This window comes from Hydra vulgaris, chromosome 03 (assembly GCF_038396675.1).
Source record: "Hydra vulgaris chromosome 03, alternate assembly HydraT2T_AEP".
Lineage (NCBI taxonomy): Eukaryota > Metazoa > Cnidaria > Hydrozoa > Anthoathecata > Hydridae > Hydra > Hydra vulgaris.
In genome coordinates, this window is record NC_088922.1 from 60,414,654 (window position 1) to 60,430,462 (window position 15,809).

A 15,809-nucleotide genomic window follows, 5' to 3' on the forward strand; every position below is an offset into this window, starting at 1 on the left:
TTGTTTATAATTTAATTTGCTTATAATTGTTATATGAAATCAAGCATATGAGAAGTTTTTTAATAAAAGCAATAAAATAAATTTCCAGTTGCGTTGTTATTCATATTTTTACCCACCTAAAATTTTTTTGATTAACGTTAATTTTAACGAAAACTGAAAACAGTAACTTGCTTTCTGCATTGTGTAGTTAACGTCTGCTTTTAGGGTCCAAATTTCATAAACTATTTTTTTGTTTTTAAAACAACAGAAGAAAAAAAGTTTTTAAAAAACGTTAACAATATAGAAAATTTTAAAATAAAAATTTATTTGCTATGTTCATCTTTGGATAACAAATAAAAACTACCTTTTTTGTAAGTATTTTTTACTTTTTTATTTTACTCTGTTTTTTTAAAAATTAAAGTTAAAATGCATCTTTAAAATTGTATTATAAATATAACAAATATACTATTATCCTATTGTATCGTAATAAAACTTGTACACAGTAATTGCAAATAAAAACTAATTATAAAGGACAGACACCAAATAACACACCAGATAGTACATCAAATAACACATATTTAACAAAAATTATTATAATTCGTCTTTCTTTTCATCTTGGTTTTTCGTTGCTTGCGATCCAGCCTCTTCTAAGCTTGGTTCCCAGGTTTCCATTTTCTTTAATGTTTTATCCATAGCACGGTTAACTAAATACGAAATAAATATATGAGGAAAAACTTAAGAAGTTTTATTTCCGCTAAAAAATATATGAATATTTATTTATTATTAATCACGCTGAATGAATAGAAATCAAACTTTGAATGTTATTAATATTTCTAAATTTAACAGTAAACAGTATTAAAACTTAAAAATTGTTATTTTCAAAACTATTAAATTAAAATAGACTAATTAATTAATTAAAATAGACCATAATAAAATAGTCTTATTTTGATAAAATCCTATAAAAGTTTTCGACTAAAAAATTCGCAAAACAAAATTTTTGTAAAAAACTTACTACTGATCATTTCATAGTAATAAAATTTATTGTCCATGTAGTTAGTTCCAAGATTCCAAATGTCTTTAAATATTTTTCCCTGTGGATCTAATGAAATAAATTTTAAAAATAACCAACCAAAGCTAAATATTTTTATAACTTGTAACCAATAGAAACCTTTAAAAATATCTTAGAGTGTTACTTATAACTATTCTCTAGAGATTATATATTTTTATATAACAAATCTAATATATAACAATATATACATATATATATATATACATATGTGTGCGTGTATATAATAATAACATATATATATAAGAAATGCGCATGATTATATCTTGTTGGCCTCATGCAGCATCTGATTGGTCGTGAAAAAGTTGATGATCTTGTAAAGTAGCTGGTGAGAGCGTCGGTGTGATTAAAGGTGCAAGATTGAAAGTTAGGTAAGTCACCGGGTTCTATGCAAGGAAAAAGCGGAGAGATTGCTAAAATGGCAGGTAGGAGAAGTCTAGACATAAAATTATTTTGGTAATGTTTTGAAATTAAAAGATACTTTGTAAAAATTGAGAGGTTGAAGTGGAGACATATTTATTATGTTTACAAAGAAGGGTCAAAATTACATAACAAAAAGATGGATTGAAATAAAGAAGGTCACTGTTATACCATAGATACTGTCAGTAAACAAAGTTAGTGGTCAGCATAGGGGACAACATGTAGAAAAATGAAGTCAGCTTTTCAGAAAGCTGTGTTAGGAAAGGTTGCTAGTTTTTCTGGTATATTGGTTGAGATATTAGACTTTATTTGGTGTAGTTTTTTTTTCAGTTTTTTTCAGTCAAAATTCCAGATTATTGGAAAAAAAAGTTGGTAAAGATTTATAAAAGAGGTAGAGACACACAAAAGAGACACATTAGAATATAGTTTATACCAAAATTTTAGCCGTTGAAGTAAATTATAAGTGTAAGAGAGGCCAGTATATATATTTGAGAGAAAATACATTTGTAATTGTTTAGAAATATTATTATGGTCTGAAATGAAATTTTTGTCTATTATTTTGCTAGATATTTTGATTTAATTTTTGTCTATTTTATGATTTTTTTTAAATCACAAAATCACAAACTAAACAATGTCAATGATAAAATGTTCTATATTAGACGATCTTTATACACAACGAGATAAACAAAGTAACATATATTTTGGAAAAAAATATTGCAAACAAAATAAGAAGTAGAGTATTTAACAATAATTAGGCAATAAATGATCAACAATGCAATATTTAATATATGACAAATTATAGAAAATTATTTGCAAATCCGTGAAACCCGTGGATGGTATTTGTTTGGGTTTAATGGTATTGGTGGGTTTAAGAAAACAAGGTGTCAAAAAATAGCTAGGAAAGGTTGTCATAGCTATGTATGAAAATGTCACAACAACAATCAAAACAAAAGTGATACTTTTTGATAGAGTAACACTTTTAAAGTAAATGTTGGTGTGCAATAGGTTTCAGTGTCCTTTGCTTTTTATTGCTGTTTTGGATGCTCTTTCTAAAAAGTTCAGTGTTAGTTTACCATGGGTGCTATTCTATGCAGATGGTTTATTCTTGATTGTAGAAACTGAAAAAGAAATAACACTAAGATTTCAGATTAAGTTTACATTTGTTGAATACAGAGAAGTCAAAAGAAGTGACTAAAATAAAAAAATAAAACAGCAGTGGGAAAAATTGAATTAGCAGGTGGAGAAAAAAACACATCATGGTAAAGAGTATGGAGTGATTGGTGATATCATGGTGAAGAGTATGGTGTGACTGGTGACTTCATGGTGAAAAGTATGGTGTGGCTGGTGACTTCATGGTGAAAAGTATGGTGTGACTGGTGACTTCATGGTGAAAAATATGGTGTGACTAGTGACATCATGGTGAAAAGTATGGTGTGACTAGTGACATCAGAGTGAAAAGTTTGGCGTGACTAGTTACATCATGTTGAAGAGTATGGTGTGACTAGACTATTTAAATTATCAATAATTATTAAGTGATCACAAAATGATACCTAAAAAGTATATTCGTGGAACATAACCTCCATCAACATCATAAGAGTCAGCTTTTACATCATCTATGTCATCCTATAAAGAAATTAAACATTTCATTAATGTGTAATTAATATGTAATAACAATGTATGAATAATATAATAGTATATATATTAATATAATAGGTTTGAAAAAGTAAAAATGTTTGAAAAACAAATATTTTTTTAATTAAAATGTTTTTCAGTCTTTACTATAGTTGGATACTTTACAAAAAAATATTTGTAGGTCATGCTAAACTTCTGTCAACGTTAAAAAAATAGATAAAAAATACATATACATACAAAAAATATACAAAAAAGTTTTTAGGACATGATAAGCTTCTGACAGCATTACAAAAATTTTGTTAGGGTATGTTAAATCGCTATCAACATTACAAAAACATTGCTAGGGTAAGTTAAACTTAAAAAAAAAGAAAACTTATTTTTAAAAGAAAAAATATATAGAATAAAAAAAAATTATTGAACGTTCAAAATTTGTTTATAATTTATAATTTAAATAGCCTTTGTTTAATAAATAATTTTTCTCAAGTGATCAATAATAAAAAGCTTTTAACACGACAAAAAATTCAACAAACTAAAATGTTGTTTACATGTTTTGATAGAGGAAGTTCTTCTCTCTAATATGGATTTACATGTTTTGATAGAGGAAGTTCTTCTCTCTAATATGAATTTATTTTTACATTATGAAATTTTTTAATACTTTTTGTTCAAATGAAGTTTAAGTGTAAGTGACAAACTTAAAATAGTGGCCTAACTTACTCTATATAATATATAAACATTTATCTATATAATATATGTATCTATATAATATATTTTTTATTTGTATAATATATTTATCTATATAATATATTTTTATCTATATAATATATTTTAAACTATTTTCTTATTTATCTATATAATATATTTTTATCTATATAATATATGTATCTATATAATATATAAACATTTATTTATATATAAACATATGTATATATACATATATGTATATACAATATATGTATATGCTTTTAAAAAAAAATTAACGCAGTAGAAAATTGAGTTCATTTTTTTTTAAAAACATAAAAACCCATCTATATTTCTTAAAGACTAAACTTTTTTTGAATGACAAGAAAATTGTTTCTCTGCAACTAACATGTCAAAAGTTCATATTTAGTTACTTTTTTTAAATAATTTTCTTTTTTCTAGGGAATACAGAAAACATACCAGAAAAGATTGTAAAAAAAAAAAAGACACACAAACATTAAAATTGATTTCTTCTTTTTTCTTGTCAACCCAACTGTTATTCATAATTAGTTTATTTGTTTATATGCTAGTTTGACATATTCCTATATAAGGTAGGATAAAATTACTTATGATGACCAGTTGGGTCAAAAAGCAGTAAGCGAAGCAACTTTAATTTTTTATATATTGTAGTTTTTTATTGATATTTTTTGTTAATATGTTTGATAACATTTTTATAAACAATTTTGAAAGCACCATAAGTTTTTGCCTAAATTCGCTTATATCAACTATATCATTATAGCCATTTATTTAACCAAAAATTGAAAACTAGAAAATTTTATAATTTTACAAAATTAGGTTAGGTATCACTCATATAGTTAAAAACTAGTCATTGGAGTGACACCTAAATAAAATGAACAAACAAACAAAAATTCAACAGCAATATTAATAAATGAAAGCAAGCGTAAATTAAGTTAATTATAAAAAAATAATGATTAAGTTATAATAAATTAGAAATTATAATAAATAGAAAGACAAAAAATATGAAAACATTTAATTAAAAACAACAATAAAAATCATTAGCAACAACAGCACAAATAATAACAAACTTTACGCAAACGAAAAGGCAAGCACAAAAACTACAAAACGAAAACAAAAATTAAATAACGAAAAGGCAAACACAAAAACTTCTTCAAAATAAAATAAATTATATTTGTTATTCTTGATGGATACAGAAAAGCGTAGAAAAATAGTAGTGAATTATTATTTTTTTTATATTAGTTCTTTTTGTTATTTTTTCGAATTTCTTTTCTTTTAACTTGTTACTTTGCTTTTAATTGATTGTTTTTGTTTTATTTTATTAAATCAATTTGTTCTTTTTACTTTTTTATATATTCCGTTTTTTACTTTTCTCTTTTTTTCCTTTTCACCGTTAAATAAACGCTTTCACCATTTGTGATGTCATTGCAAAGTGATCATGTTTAGATAAGCATATGATTACTAGTTTGGGTTAGTAATTATGAACTAGTAATCATCATTTATAAAAACGATGTATGCACTGAAGCCCCTGGCAGCAGGCTATATCAGTGTGACGTCACAGTGCTTATCAAAACATGCTTTTATAGTTGTATATATATACACATACATATGTGTATATATACATATATATATATACACACACACACACACACATATATATATATATATATATGTGTGTGCGTGTGTGTGTGTGTGTGTGTGTGTGTGTGTGTGTGTGTGTGTGTGTGTGTGTGTGTGTGTGTGTGTGTGTGTGTGTGTGTGTAAATTATGTTAGTGTATTTTACAAATAGAGTGCTCATTGTTCTTAAAGAACAGGGCAATAATAAATTAGTAAAAAACACATATCTAACTTTTTTCTTCAACTTAAAGTTTCACCATTGCTGGATCATCAGGAAGAGTTACTAAATCTCAAAAAAAATTCAATTTATAGAAAAAAATATTTTACAGAAAGTTATAAATTATTATTATAAAAAAAAATTTAATTACTATATATTTTTTTGGTTAACGGGAAGTTACAGAAAGTAATTATTAAATAAATTTCTTTGGAATGGGGATAGTTTAATTTGGTCATTTGTTTTTATAATTTTTTAAAAGGTATTTATTTTCGTGCCTACATTTAGAAATTAATTCAGATGTAGGCACTAAATGTAGGCATGAAAATAAATACCTCTATAAAAACAAATGACCAAATTAAACTATCCCCATTCCAAAGAAATTTATTTAATAATTACTTTCTGTAACTTCCCGTTAACCAAAAAAATATAGTAATTAAAATATTTTTTATAATAATAATTTATAACTTCCTGTAAAACATTTTTTTCTATAAATTGAACTTTTTTTTAGATTTAGTAACTATTCCCGATGATCCAGCAATGGTGAAACTTCAAGTTGAAGAAAAATGTTAGAAAAGTGTTTTTTACTAATTTATATATATATATATATATATATATATATATATATATATATATATATATATATATATATATATATATATATATATATATATATATATATATATATATTGGTGTATGCACTGAAGCTCCAACAGAAGGCTGTTTCATTTTGAAACTATCAGTGGGAATTTAGGCGCAGCAAGTAAATTACCTCAATATCAGCCAAGATAAAATGTTCAAGCTTTCCTTTAAATTCTTCATCACGTGTTATCATTTTTAAAACAGCTAAAATTTATACAAACATTTAAAAAAATGCTGTAAAAACTCAATGCAATACAATAATAGTAAAACAATAATAATATAGTTATAATATTACACATTAATATAATACAATAATATTTGTGAAGTTTTAAAAATATATTTTAATTCTAATAAATTTATCTTAAAAAACCTTCCCCTTTTTATTTGGTTAGGGGGGACATGGGTTGGTGGGGTAAAGGGAGGTAAGTTGGTACTATTTTCTGATGAAATTAGCACTTAATTTGATTGGCAGTAAAATGTTATACTACATAAAAGTGTAACATGATGATTTTGAAAATTTGAATAACAAAATACTAAGAATACATTACAAATTATTATAATAACCAAGGGCATTAATATGCATGATTTATAACCAAAAATAAGATCTTTGTACTTAAAATTATTACTTTTTTACTAAAAATATTCTGAGGTGCCATGCAAGAAAACTTGAAGGAATGTGAGGGAAAAGAGGAAACAGATGAAAAGTTATAGGTTGTATGAATCAGAAAAACATGAAGATGGGAGAGACTTCATCCCTTTGGAAATCTCTCCCATCTGACTCAAAACCTACAACCTACAACTTTTAAAGTCAAGTGCTTCCTTGCTTGTTAACTCCATTCTTTGTTTTCTAGTAACTCCTAACTTAATAATGGTTTCTTGCAGCTTTGTTGGGAAAAAATCAGAATAAAAAAAAAGTTATCTGAATAGTTCAGACTAAAGCAGCCATTTTTAATCCATTTTTTCCTCAAGTCTAAAGTTTAAAGTAACTTTTTAGTACTCTAAATAAATTATCGTTACTTAAAATGTTTACTTTCAAAAATGACATAAAAACTATTGAAAAACAAAAGTTTGGTGATTAACAAAATATATTATAATGCAGTTATGGCAACCATTCAATATTTACAGCAAAAATTTATTAATAAAAAATGTTTCAATTCAAAATGCAACATACATGAACATAAAAGAATAAAGAAGCCACAGTACAAAAATATATTTTAGTTCTCGGTATGGGCTCCTCAAACCTTTAGAATACCTTTTATTCTTTGCAGCAAAAAGATACTTATCATGTTTGCTTGTTATTTTATCACACCATTTTATTATAACTTATCTTAATAAATTATTTTTCTAGATCTACTAGCAAGGTTGGCTCTGTTTAGAAGTTTCTGCTTTCAATTTTACCCAACAGTTTTTGATGGGATTTGCATATTATGAATTGCTAATGAATGTAGTAAAATAATAGGTGTGTGACTAGCACAACATCATACCGCTCAAATCATTAATGCTGAACATTGTTTAACAAAAGATGAAAAGTATCGGGAATGGAAGAGTAAGTTTGGTGGCCTGCAAACATTAACTTTGTATGTTGCAACCTGTTTAACTTGCACTTTATCTAAAAACATGACATATTGTCACATTTTAATAGTCCCACCCTTGTGTTCTTTGCAAAATTTGAGACAATCACTTTTTTTGAGAAAAAGCTAGCTTAAATGCAGCACAATTCAATTGAAGATTGAAGTCCTTGGTCATCTTTGAAATGTGCTGGCATTAACATTAGGACTAGAATGCAGTTAAGTAAGAATTTGTGAGCTTGAAATCTGTATGTCCTTCACAGCAAAACAGCATATTCAGTTAATTCAGGTAACTCTTGTTCTTTCACAGAACTTTCTTAGATAGATACCATCTGTTGACTTGTGCTAATTGATATCATGAACAGTAATGATCCAATTACACTTTTTTATGTATATAAAACATATAAGATATTTTCCTATTAATTAATAATTATGCAGCTACACACACACGCGCACACACACATGATTGCTTAGTGTGTTATCAGCTGTATATTTTGAACTTAAAAATAATTATCTATGATAATTATGAGTGGTCAAATCTTTTTGGATATGTTTTTGGAGTGGTCAAATCTTTTTGGATATGTTTTTGGAGTGGTCAAATCTTTTTAGATATGTTTTTTGGAGCGGTCAAATCTTTTTGGATATAACTGCAATATTGTATTATTACAAAAGATTATAAATCTTTTTGTTATTAAATAATTTTTTACATTCATCTCACAGACTTTTCCATAAAAGTAAAAAAACTGCCTGTTGCCAGTTTGTTTTTAATTTTAATTATAGAAGACAACATTGCTGAAAATGTATGTAAACGTATGGTCAAATTATAAATTAACAATTTAAAGTACAGAAGTTGAAAATATCAGCATATTTAAAGCACAGCTAAACTTTTAACAAAATTATTTTCAGTTTTGTTTTTTCACTTTCTAATATAACTTGAACTCTTAACAGTATTTTTTCATTAAACACTAACCTTTACATGATGGACATGTAGTTCTATGTATAATAAACATAATTGGCTTCTTCCTAAAAAATAAACCAATCAAGATCAATCAAAAAAATCAAGAAAAAAATAAAAAAGTAATACATTTGAATAAGCATCTATTGATCATTATTTAAAATAAAAAAAATGGTAATAACTAACGTTTTCTTGGTCATTTCAAGTGCTTCATCAATTGTTACTGAAGTTAATCCTCCTTCAACCAAGATGCGTTTACCCATGGTCAAATTTGTTGTATCTATTGAGCTACCTTCAGTTATTACTGCAATAAATTGAATGTTGCAAATAAATGGTTATATAAGTATCAAAATAATACTAATATATCATTATAATATTTTAGTCTTTTAGTTACGATATTAAAACTAATATCATATTTAAAAGAATAAAATTATAATACTATTATCATAAAATTATTACAACACTAACTATATATAAACAAAGAATAGAAAATAAATAATATTGTACAAAATGTTTTATTAAAAAGTTTAATTTTTTATTTTAAATTCAAATATGAAAAACTAAAATGTACCTTTTTGATCTTCTGTTGGAAGAGCATAAGTTGATAACTTTGCAATAGCGAATCGCATTGAGTTTATGACTAAAGAAGACAAATTTTTTGATGATTATAAAAAAGTAAAAATTCTTTAAAGATTATTGTAAAAATAAGTTTTTTCTTTTGCTGTATTAAATATCTTTCATATGTAGATACATTTTTTTAAAATTAATTTACTACCAACAAGGCTGCAAGCACCCACTAATTAAGTTGGGAGTTAGCAGAAAACAAAGAATATTGTTCAAGGGAAAGAAAATGGAAAATGGACAGAAGACATTTCTTACTATAAATTATATGAGTTGAGAAAATACAAAGATATAAGAGAGCTCCTAAGTTTTGATGTGCACGAAAAGAAACTAGGCAAATAAAAGTTTTTAGAGCATGCAGGAGTAGATACAGTAAAAGGATGCAACTTTGCTGAAAGAAAAGTCAAACAAGAATGAATTTTGGTTAAAGGAGCTAGAGATGACAGCTTGTTTGAGCAGTGACAATGATAGTATTTGTAGAAAAATAAAGAGACGCAACCTTTGAACAATGGAATAGTGCCCAAGGCTTGGCAGAAAGAGGTCCAACTTTAAAAAACGTTTTTGAATTTTGTCAAGAAGGATAAGGGTATCTTTAAAAGAACCAACTCAAATATGATAATAGTATTTCATACAGGGGCAAATAAGTAATTTGTAGAGGTAGATAATGGAATTAGGAGTGAAAAAATGATAAGCATAATAAAGAGAGACAACCTCGGGAGCTGCTAACTTTGCAATAAATTGTATATATGTTTTCTATGAGAGGTCTGTAACGAACAAAAAACCGGAAGATGTAGTAAAGAGGAAATGTTGAATGACAATACTCTTAATAAGTATTGTCATTCAACAATATAAGGGTATCAACAGTATTGTGATAATTGTTTAATGTAAACAACTGAATTTTACTTGAGTTAAAATTTATAAGCCACTGCGAGCCCTAGGCAGAGGAAAAATAATTGCAGGTATGCCTGATTAAATCCGAACCCACAGTCAGTGAGAAATCTGAAATCTCTTGCTATGGCCATTTTAGTATGACATCATCAGTAATATTCATGGCGATCTTAATCTGCAGTTTAACTTTGGTTTTTATATATTATAAAATCTATCAAATTAAGCTTAAAGAACTTAGGTTAGAAAGAGTTGTAAGCAAAATATAAAAATCTTAAAAAACCTTTTTTTTAAAACAAAATGTCTAATTGAAATTTTATTAAGATAAACAGGACACAAATATATTAATACTTATACAATAGCATATATTGTTTACATGTATTCTTTAATAATAGAAAATTTTCAAATAGAAAAAAGAAATATAATTAAAATATATATAGAAGAATGCATAAAATATATATAGATGGAACGCATCATGTGAACACATGACGGGAATGCAGTGATAAATACTAATGTCATTTTTATATGTTTCTTTCTTTCTTGATTCTTTATCAAAAGACTTTATTAAATAATGCATAAGTTCAGATAAGTCTAAATTTTTTTGAAAAATATATCAGAGATTTTTATATTACCTATCAGAGATACTTAATACAACAAATTTGTGTGCATTAATATAATTTTATACATAATTTATTTTACTAATAATTTATTTAATAAAAAAAATAGTAAAAAAGTATGTACTTTGTTCTTCTTCTTGATAAGAAAACTTGTATTTCAAGAATGCAGGATCTCTATTATGCAAATCATGATGTACCTTGCCAGTGTAATCTTTGTAAAATAATTTTTTTTTTTATTGTAATACAATATTTTGCGTTAAATACAATATCTTGCATAAAATAAAATATTTTGCATAAAAAATTTATTTAAAAAGATTTTTTCCTGAGAAGTAAAAAATTAGTAAGAAAATATGAAAAAATAACATACCTAGGAAAAAAATTCTTGGATAATATCCACCATCAATAAAAAATTGATTGTCTAGAGGTTCTTCTTCATCCTAATAAATTTACAATTAATATTATAGATTTTATAATCCAAAAAACTAGAAAAATTTTGTTATGTTTAGTGATGTTATTTCTATAAATAATAATAATAGAAGTTAATAGAAGTAAATAAAAATGATAAATAGATGTAACTGAGGTGTATTGGATGTGTAACAGAGGTTTATTAGAGCCAGAGGTTTAGTTTAATCACTTTTATACAAACAATTTATAGAGTATAAACAACTTTTAATAAAGGTTTCAGTTTTACTTTTTAATATCAAAACTCTCAAGCTTGATAGAATGTGTTTTCACAAATGATTTTTATTACTTATAACTTATGAAAAAAATTAATTGAAACTTCCAACCTACGGAAGCAGGAGTTTAAGCTTTACTTTTTTTATATAAGCATTTTGCTATATAATAATATGATTTCAATAGAGTAAATTTGCAACTTTTGTTCCACCTCCGATATACCCCTGTTACACCCCTAATAAACAATAAATAATGATAAAATAACCTCAACATTGACCATATTAAAATAGTATGAAAGTTTCCATATTGGTCTTGAATTGGCAATCTTAGGTTTTAAAGCACTACAAGCTCCACACCATGATTTATGAATAATTAGCATAATTGGCATTTTGGACTCTTTTGAATGTTCTAATGCATTTTCAAATCTCTTCCACTCAATATATTCCCCAAAGCCACGTCCAAGAGTCAGGTTAATTTTTTCTAATGCAAGGTTCATAGCATTTAAAATATCTTCAGTTTTACCATAATAAAAAAGGGTTAATTTGTATGGTGAATCTGTGTTGTTTATATCAGTACGCAAGTTCTGATCAGGATCTGTAACAATAAAAATTGACTATTAAATAATGGCTTCTATAGATATACTTTTGCAACATAAAAAAAACTTAAAGTATACCCATAAAAAAAATTCTAGGGGTGTATGTTCCATCAACATCAAATTTTTCACCCAAAGCTTTGCCTTCTTCTTCCTTTATAACATATTATTAGATTAATTTTATACATAATTTTTTTTTAAATATCATTAATGTGAACATGCAAAACAAAAACAAGCAAAAAATAACTTTATATCAAAAACCTTTTTTTAAAATACCCACTACCTTCTAATTTTAAAACCTCCTTTTAAAATACCCACTACCTTCTAATTTTAAAACCTCTTTTTAAAATACCCACTACCTTCTAATTTTAAAACCTCCTTTTAAAATACCCACTACCTTCTAATTTTAAAACCTCCTTTTAAAATACCCACTACCTTCTAATTTTAAAACCTCCTTTTAAAATACCCACTAACTTCTAATTTTAAAATAAATAATTGCAGTAAAGTTATAAAAAATATATTGTAAAAATATACCCCAACATTAACCATAACAAATTTCTTTGCAACTTCTGCTATTTCATTTGATTCTCTGAACTGCTTCATCATAACTAAATAAGAAAAAATTGTTAATTAATAAATGAACAAACTCATTAAAAAGAATAATATAATACAAGTTTAATAATATACTTTTGAATGAGTGAAAAGGTCACACTTACACGATGAGAATTCACAATAATCATTATACATGACCAGCATAATAGCTTTGTGCCTAACAACAAACATAAAATTCATACTTTATATATCTTATTTGTATTTACTCGCTATATATAATTGTTTAAGAGAATCAAATTTGAATTATTCAAAATAAACTTAAAGGTTTTGTCCTTAAATAATTTAACTTTGCGTACATACATAAATAAAAATTAAGTTATTGAAGAAAAGTTTTGAATAAAACTTTACTAATAAATGTAATTAGTCTAAAGGGCAATGCTATAAACAAAAAACCAAAATCTTTTGTAGTAAAATTTTACAACAAAACAAACAAAGGAAATCCTTATTCTTAGCTGAAAATATGTTTTTTAAATTATAAGATTAAAAAAAAAAAAACTTCAGATAGAAATTTGATGTCAATAAATGATTAGTGCCATTCTTGTAACAACAATCAATTGTCATAGTAACTGTAGCTGTTATTTTATAAAATATTTGTTAAATACTGTTATTTCATGTAATATACACAGGTTTAAACTTCAAAAGGTTAACTTTGTACTAATTAGGAACTTATTGTTTAATGACTTTTTCATTAATGTAGGTCTACTTAAATTTGTAAAGATGTCTCATTTGAAAAGATGTTATGTCACATTTACCAACAACATAAATTGAAGACATAAACTAGCTATATAGAGAGTAAAGAAACTTTTAAATGAATAAGTTAAATTCTGTTATTAGCAAGGTCTTTGAGTCTTTAATAAACAAATTTCTTACATCCCATCTTGGGCAAATAAATAATTACTTTCAGACGATCAATACAGTTTTCAATCCTCTGACTCTACGGCTGACTTGCTAACTGCTGTGACTGAAAGATTTTATCATGCATTAGATGGAGGCGGAGTGGCTAGGGATATTGCTCTTGACATATCTAAGGTTTTTGACAAAGTTTGGCATGCTAGTCTTCTCCATAAGCTTGTTTGATATGTTGTACCTGGGAAAGTTTTTGAGATTATCAAATCGTTTCTTTCTAACCACTTTATTAAATCATCATCGAAGGCCAACACTCTTCTTTATTTCCAGTAACTTCTGGGGTACCTCAAGGTTCTATTCTTGGTTGTATTTTGTTTCTTATCTACATTAATGATCTTCCTGACAATCTTACACCTAAAGTAGCCCTTTTTGCTGATGACTCAACTCAATACTCCTGTCTTGACAAAAAGTTTTCTCTTTTCAATTGGTTAGAACAGAAAGCCGATCTTGAATCTGATCTCACTTATGTAACAGATTGGGGCTCACAGTGGCTTATGAATTTTAACTCCAACAAAACTCAGTTATTTACTTTAAACAACTATTGCAGTACTATCAACATTTCTACATTAATGAATGGCAACCCTTTCACTGAATCCTCTTCTGTACATCTTCTTGGATTATCTTTTACTTCTGACTTTTCATGGAAACCATATATACAATTGATTGCTAAGTTAGCATCTGCCATTTTTATCGTGCTTGCCATTTTCTTATTCCTGATTCCATTCTTTACCTCTAAAAATCCCTTATTTATTCCTTTATGGAATACTATTATCATATTTAGGCTGATTCTTCTAATGATGCTCTTTCTCTTCTAGACAAGTTTCAAAAATGCACTGTAAACGTAGTTGGACCCGTTCTATCTGCTAAGCTTGAACGTCTTTCCCATCGTCATAAATACTATGATGGTTACTGCTTAAAGGAGCTATTATTTCTAGGTCCATCAACTAAAACTCATTCTTACTTGACTCATTATTCAGCTAAGTCTTATTCTTTTACTGCATCTGTCCCTGCATGCTCTTAAAACTTTTTTTTGTCTAGTTTTTTTCCCCACACTTCAACCCTTTGTAACTCACTCCCATCTTCATGTTTTCCTGACTCATACAACCTTCAACTTTTTTAAGTCTTTTGTTAGCTGTTTCCTTGCTCTATAACTCTATTCTTTTTTTCTAGCACCTCCCAACTTAATAGTATTGTTGGGAGTGAATCAGAAAAAAAATTTCATTATTTTTTTTGAGTTGTTATTTAAACTTTCATCAACTTATTGTCAAGATAAAACATCAACTGTCCTAACTTTGCACCAATCATCGACTGCTCATTGGCTCAAAATGACCAGTTAGACATTACCATTAATTGTTAGACAAATGTTGTTAAAAAATAATTTAGAATTATAGAGTCTTATGATTAGTGAAAAGATCAAAAGCCCTAACATAAACATTAGCTAAATAAGTTTGATCTTTAAAGTTAATATTACAATGTTACAAATGCAAAAATGTCAACACATGTAAACTGGAATCTTTCTAAATGATTTTCAGAAAGTTTCATTAGAAAAAACAGTAAAGTATTTATTTTAAAATTAAATAGAAAGAACCATTTAAAAATCTTTGAAAAAAAGATTAAAGAAAATATCTTCAAAGTTTAAAATTATTTTGGTACTTTAAAAAAAAACAAAGAAAAAAGTCTAAGACTAAAGGCCTTTCACTTAAAACTAGATGTTATCCTCAGACCTCTTCCAAGTCAAAAGAGTTAACAAGAGAATATGAGCTAGACTGCCATATACAAGTTAATTTATTTCAATACACTTTTGCAAATGGATAAAACAAATTGAAAACGCCACTTTATAATCTCTTGTCAAATCAAATTTTTTAAGTTTTTTTTTAGTCATGACCGGGGAAGGGATATGGCAAATTTTTTGCCCTGTCAATTTTCACTTGACAGGGCACAAAAGCAAGAATAATATAATAGACAGTGCTGTCAACAACATAAAAGACTCTAAGATGACAGACAGTGATGATACTAATTTTAATGACAAAATTATTTGGTGAGGTACTGAATTGCTGTGAAAAAAAAGTCTTCCGGTAATTTATGATAAATCC

At 26.4% G+C, this 15,809-nt stretch overlaps 1 protein-coding gene across 1 annotated transcript in view; it reads right to left on the bottom strand.

Moving 5' to 3' along the window:
- Positions 1-344: 344 nt before the first annotated feature.
- The window catches only part of LOC100207796 (uncharacterized), a 37,081-nt gene continuing 21,616 nt past the window's right edge, over positions 345-15,809 (bottom strand). The window contains exons 20-32 of the mRNA XM_065793871.1: positions 12,915-12,967; positions 12,733-12,806; positions 12,280-12,352; positions 11,872-12,200; positions 11,299-11,368; positions 11,056-11,142; positions 9,380-9,448; positions 8,995-9,112; positions 8,824-8,876; positions 6,416-6,489; positions 3,016-3,088; positions 992-1,078; positions 345-683 (exon numbers count right to left, since the gene is read on the bottom strand). Of these exons, the coding sequence (XP_065649943.1) occupies positions 571-683; positions 992-1,078; positions 3,016-3,088; positions 6,416-6,489; positions 8,824-8,876; positions 8,995-9,112; positions 9,380-9,448; positions 11,056-11,142; positions 11,299-11,368; positions 11,872-12,200; positions 12,280-12,352; positions 12,733-12,806; positions 12,915-12,967 (1,273 nt within the window). The 3' untranslated portion in view covers positions 345-570. The remainder of the gene's footprint in view (positions 684-991; positions 1,079-3,015; positions 3,089-6,415; positions 6,490-8,823; positions 8,877-8,994; positions 9,113-9,379; positions 9,449-11,055; positions 11,143-11,298; positions 11,369-11,871; positions 12,201-12,279; positions 12,353-12,732; positions 12,807-12,914; positions 12,968-15,809) is intronic.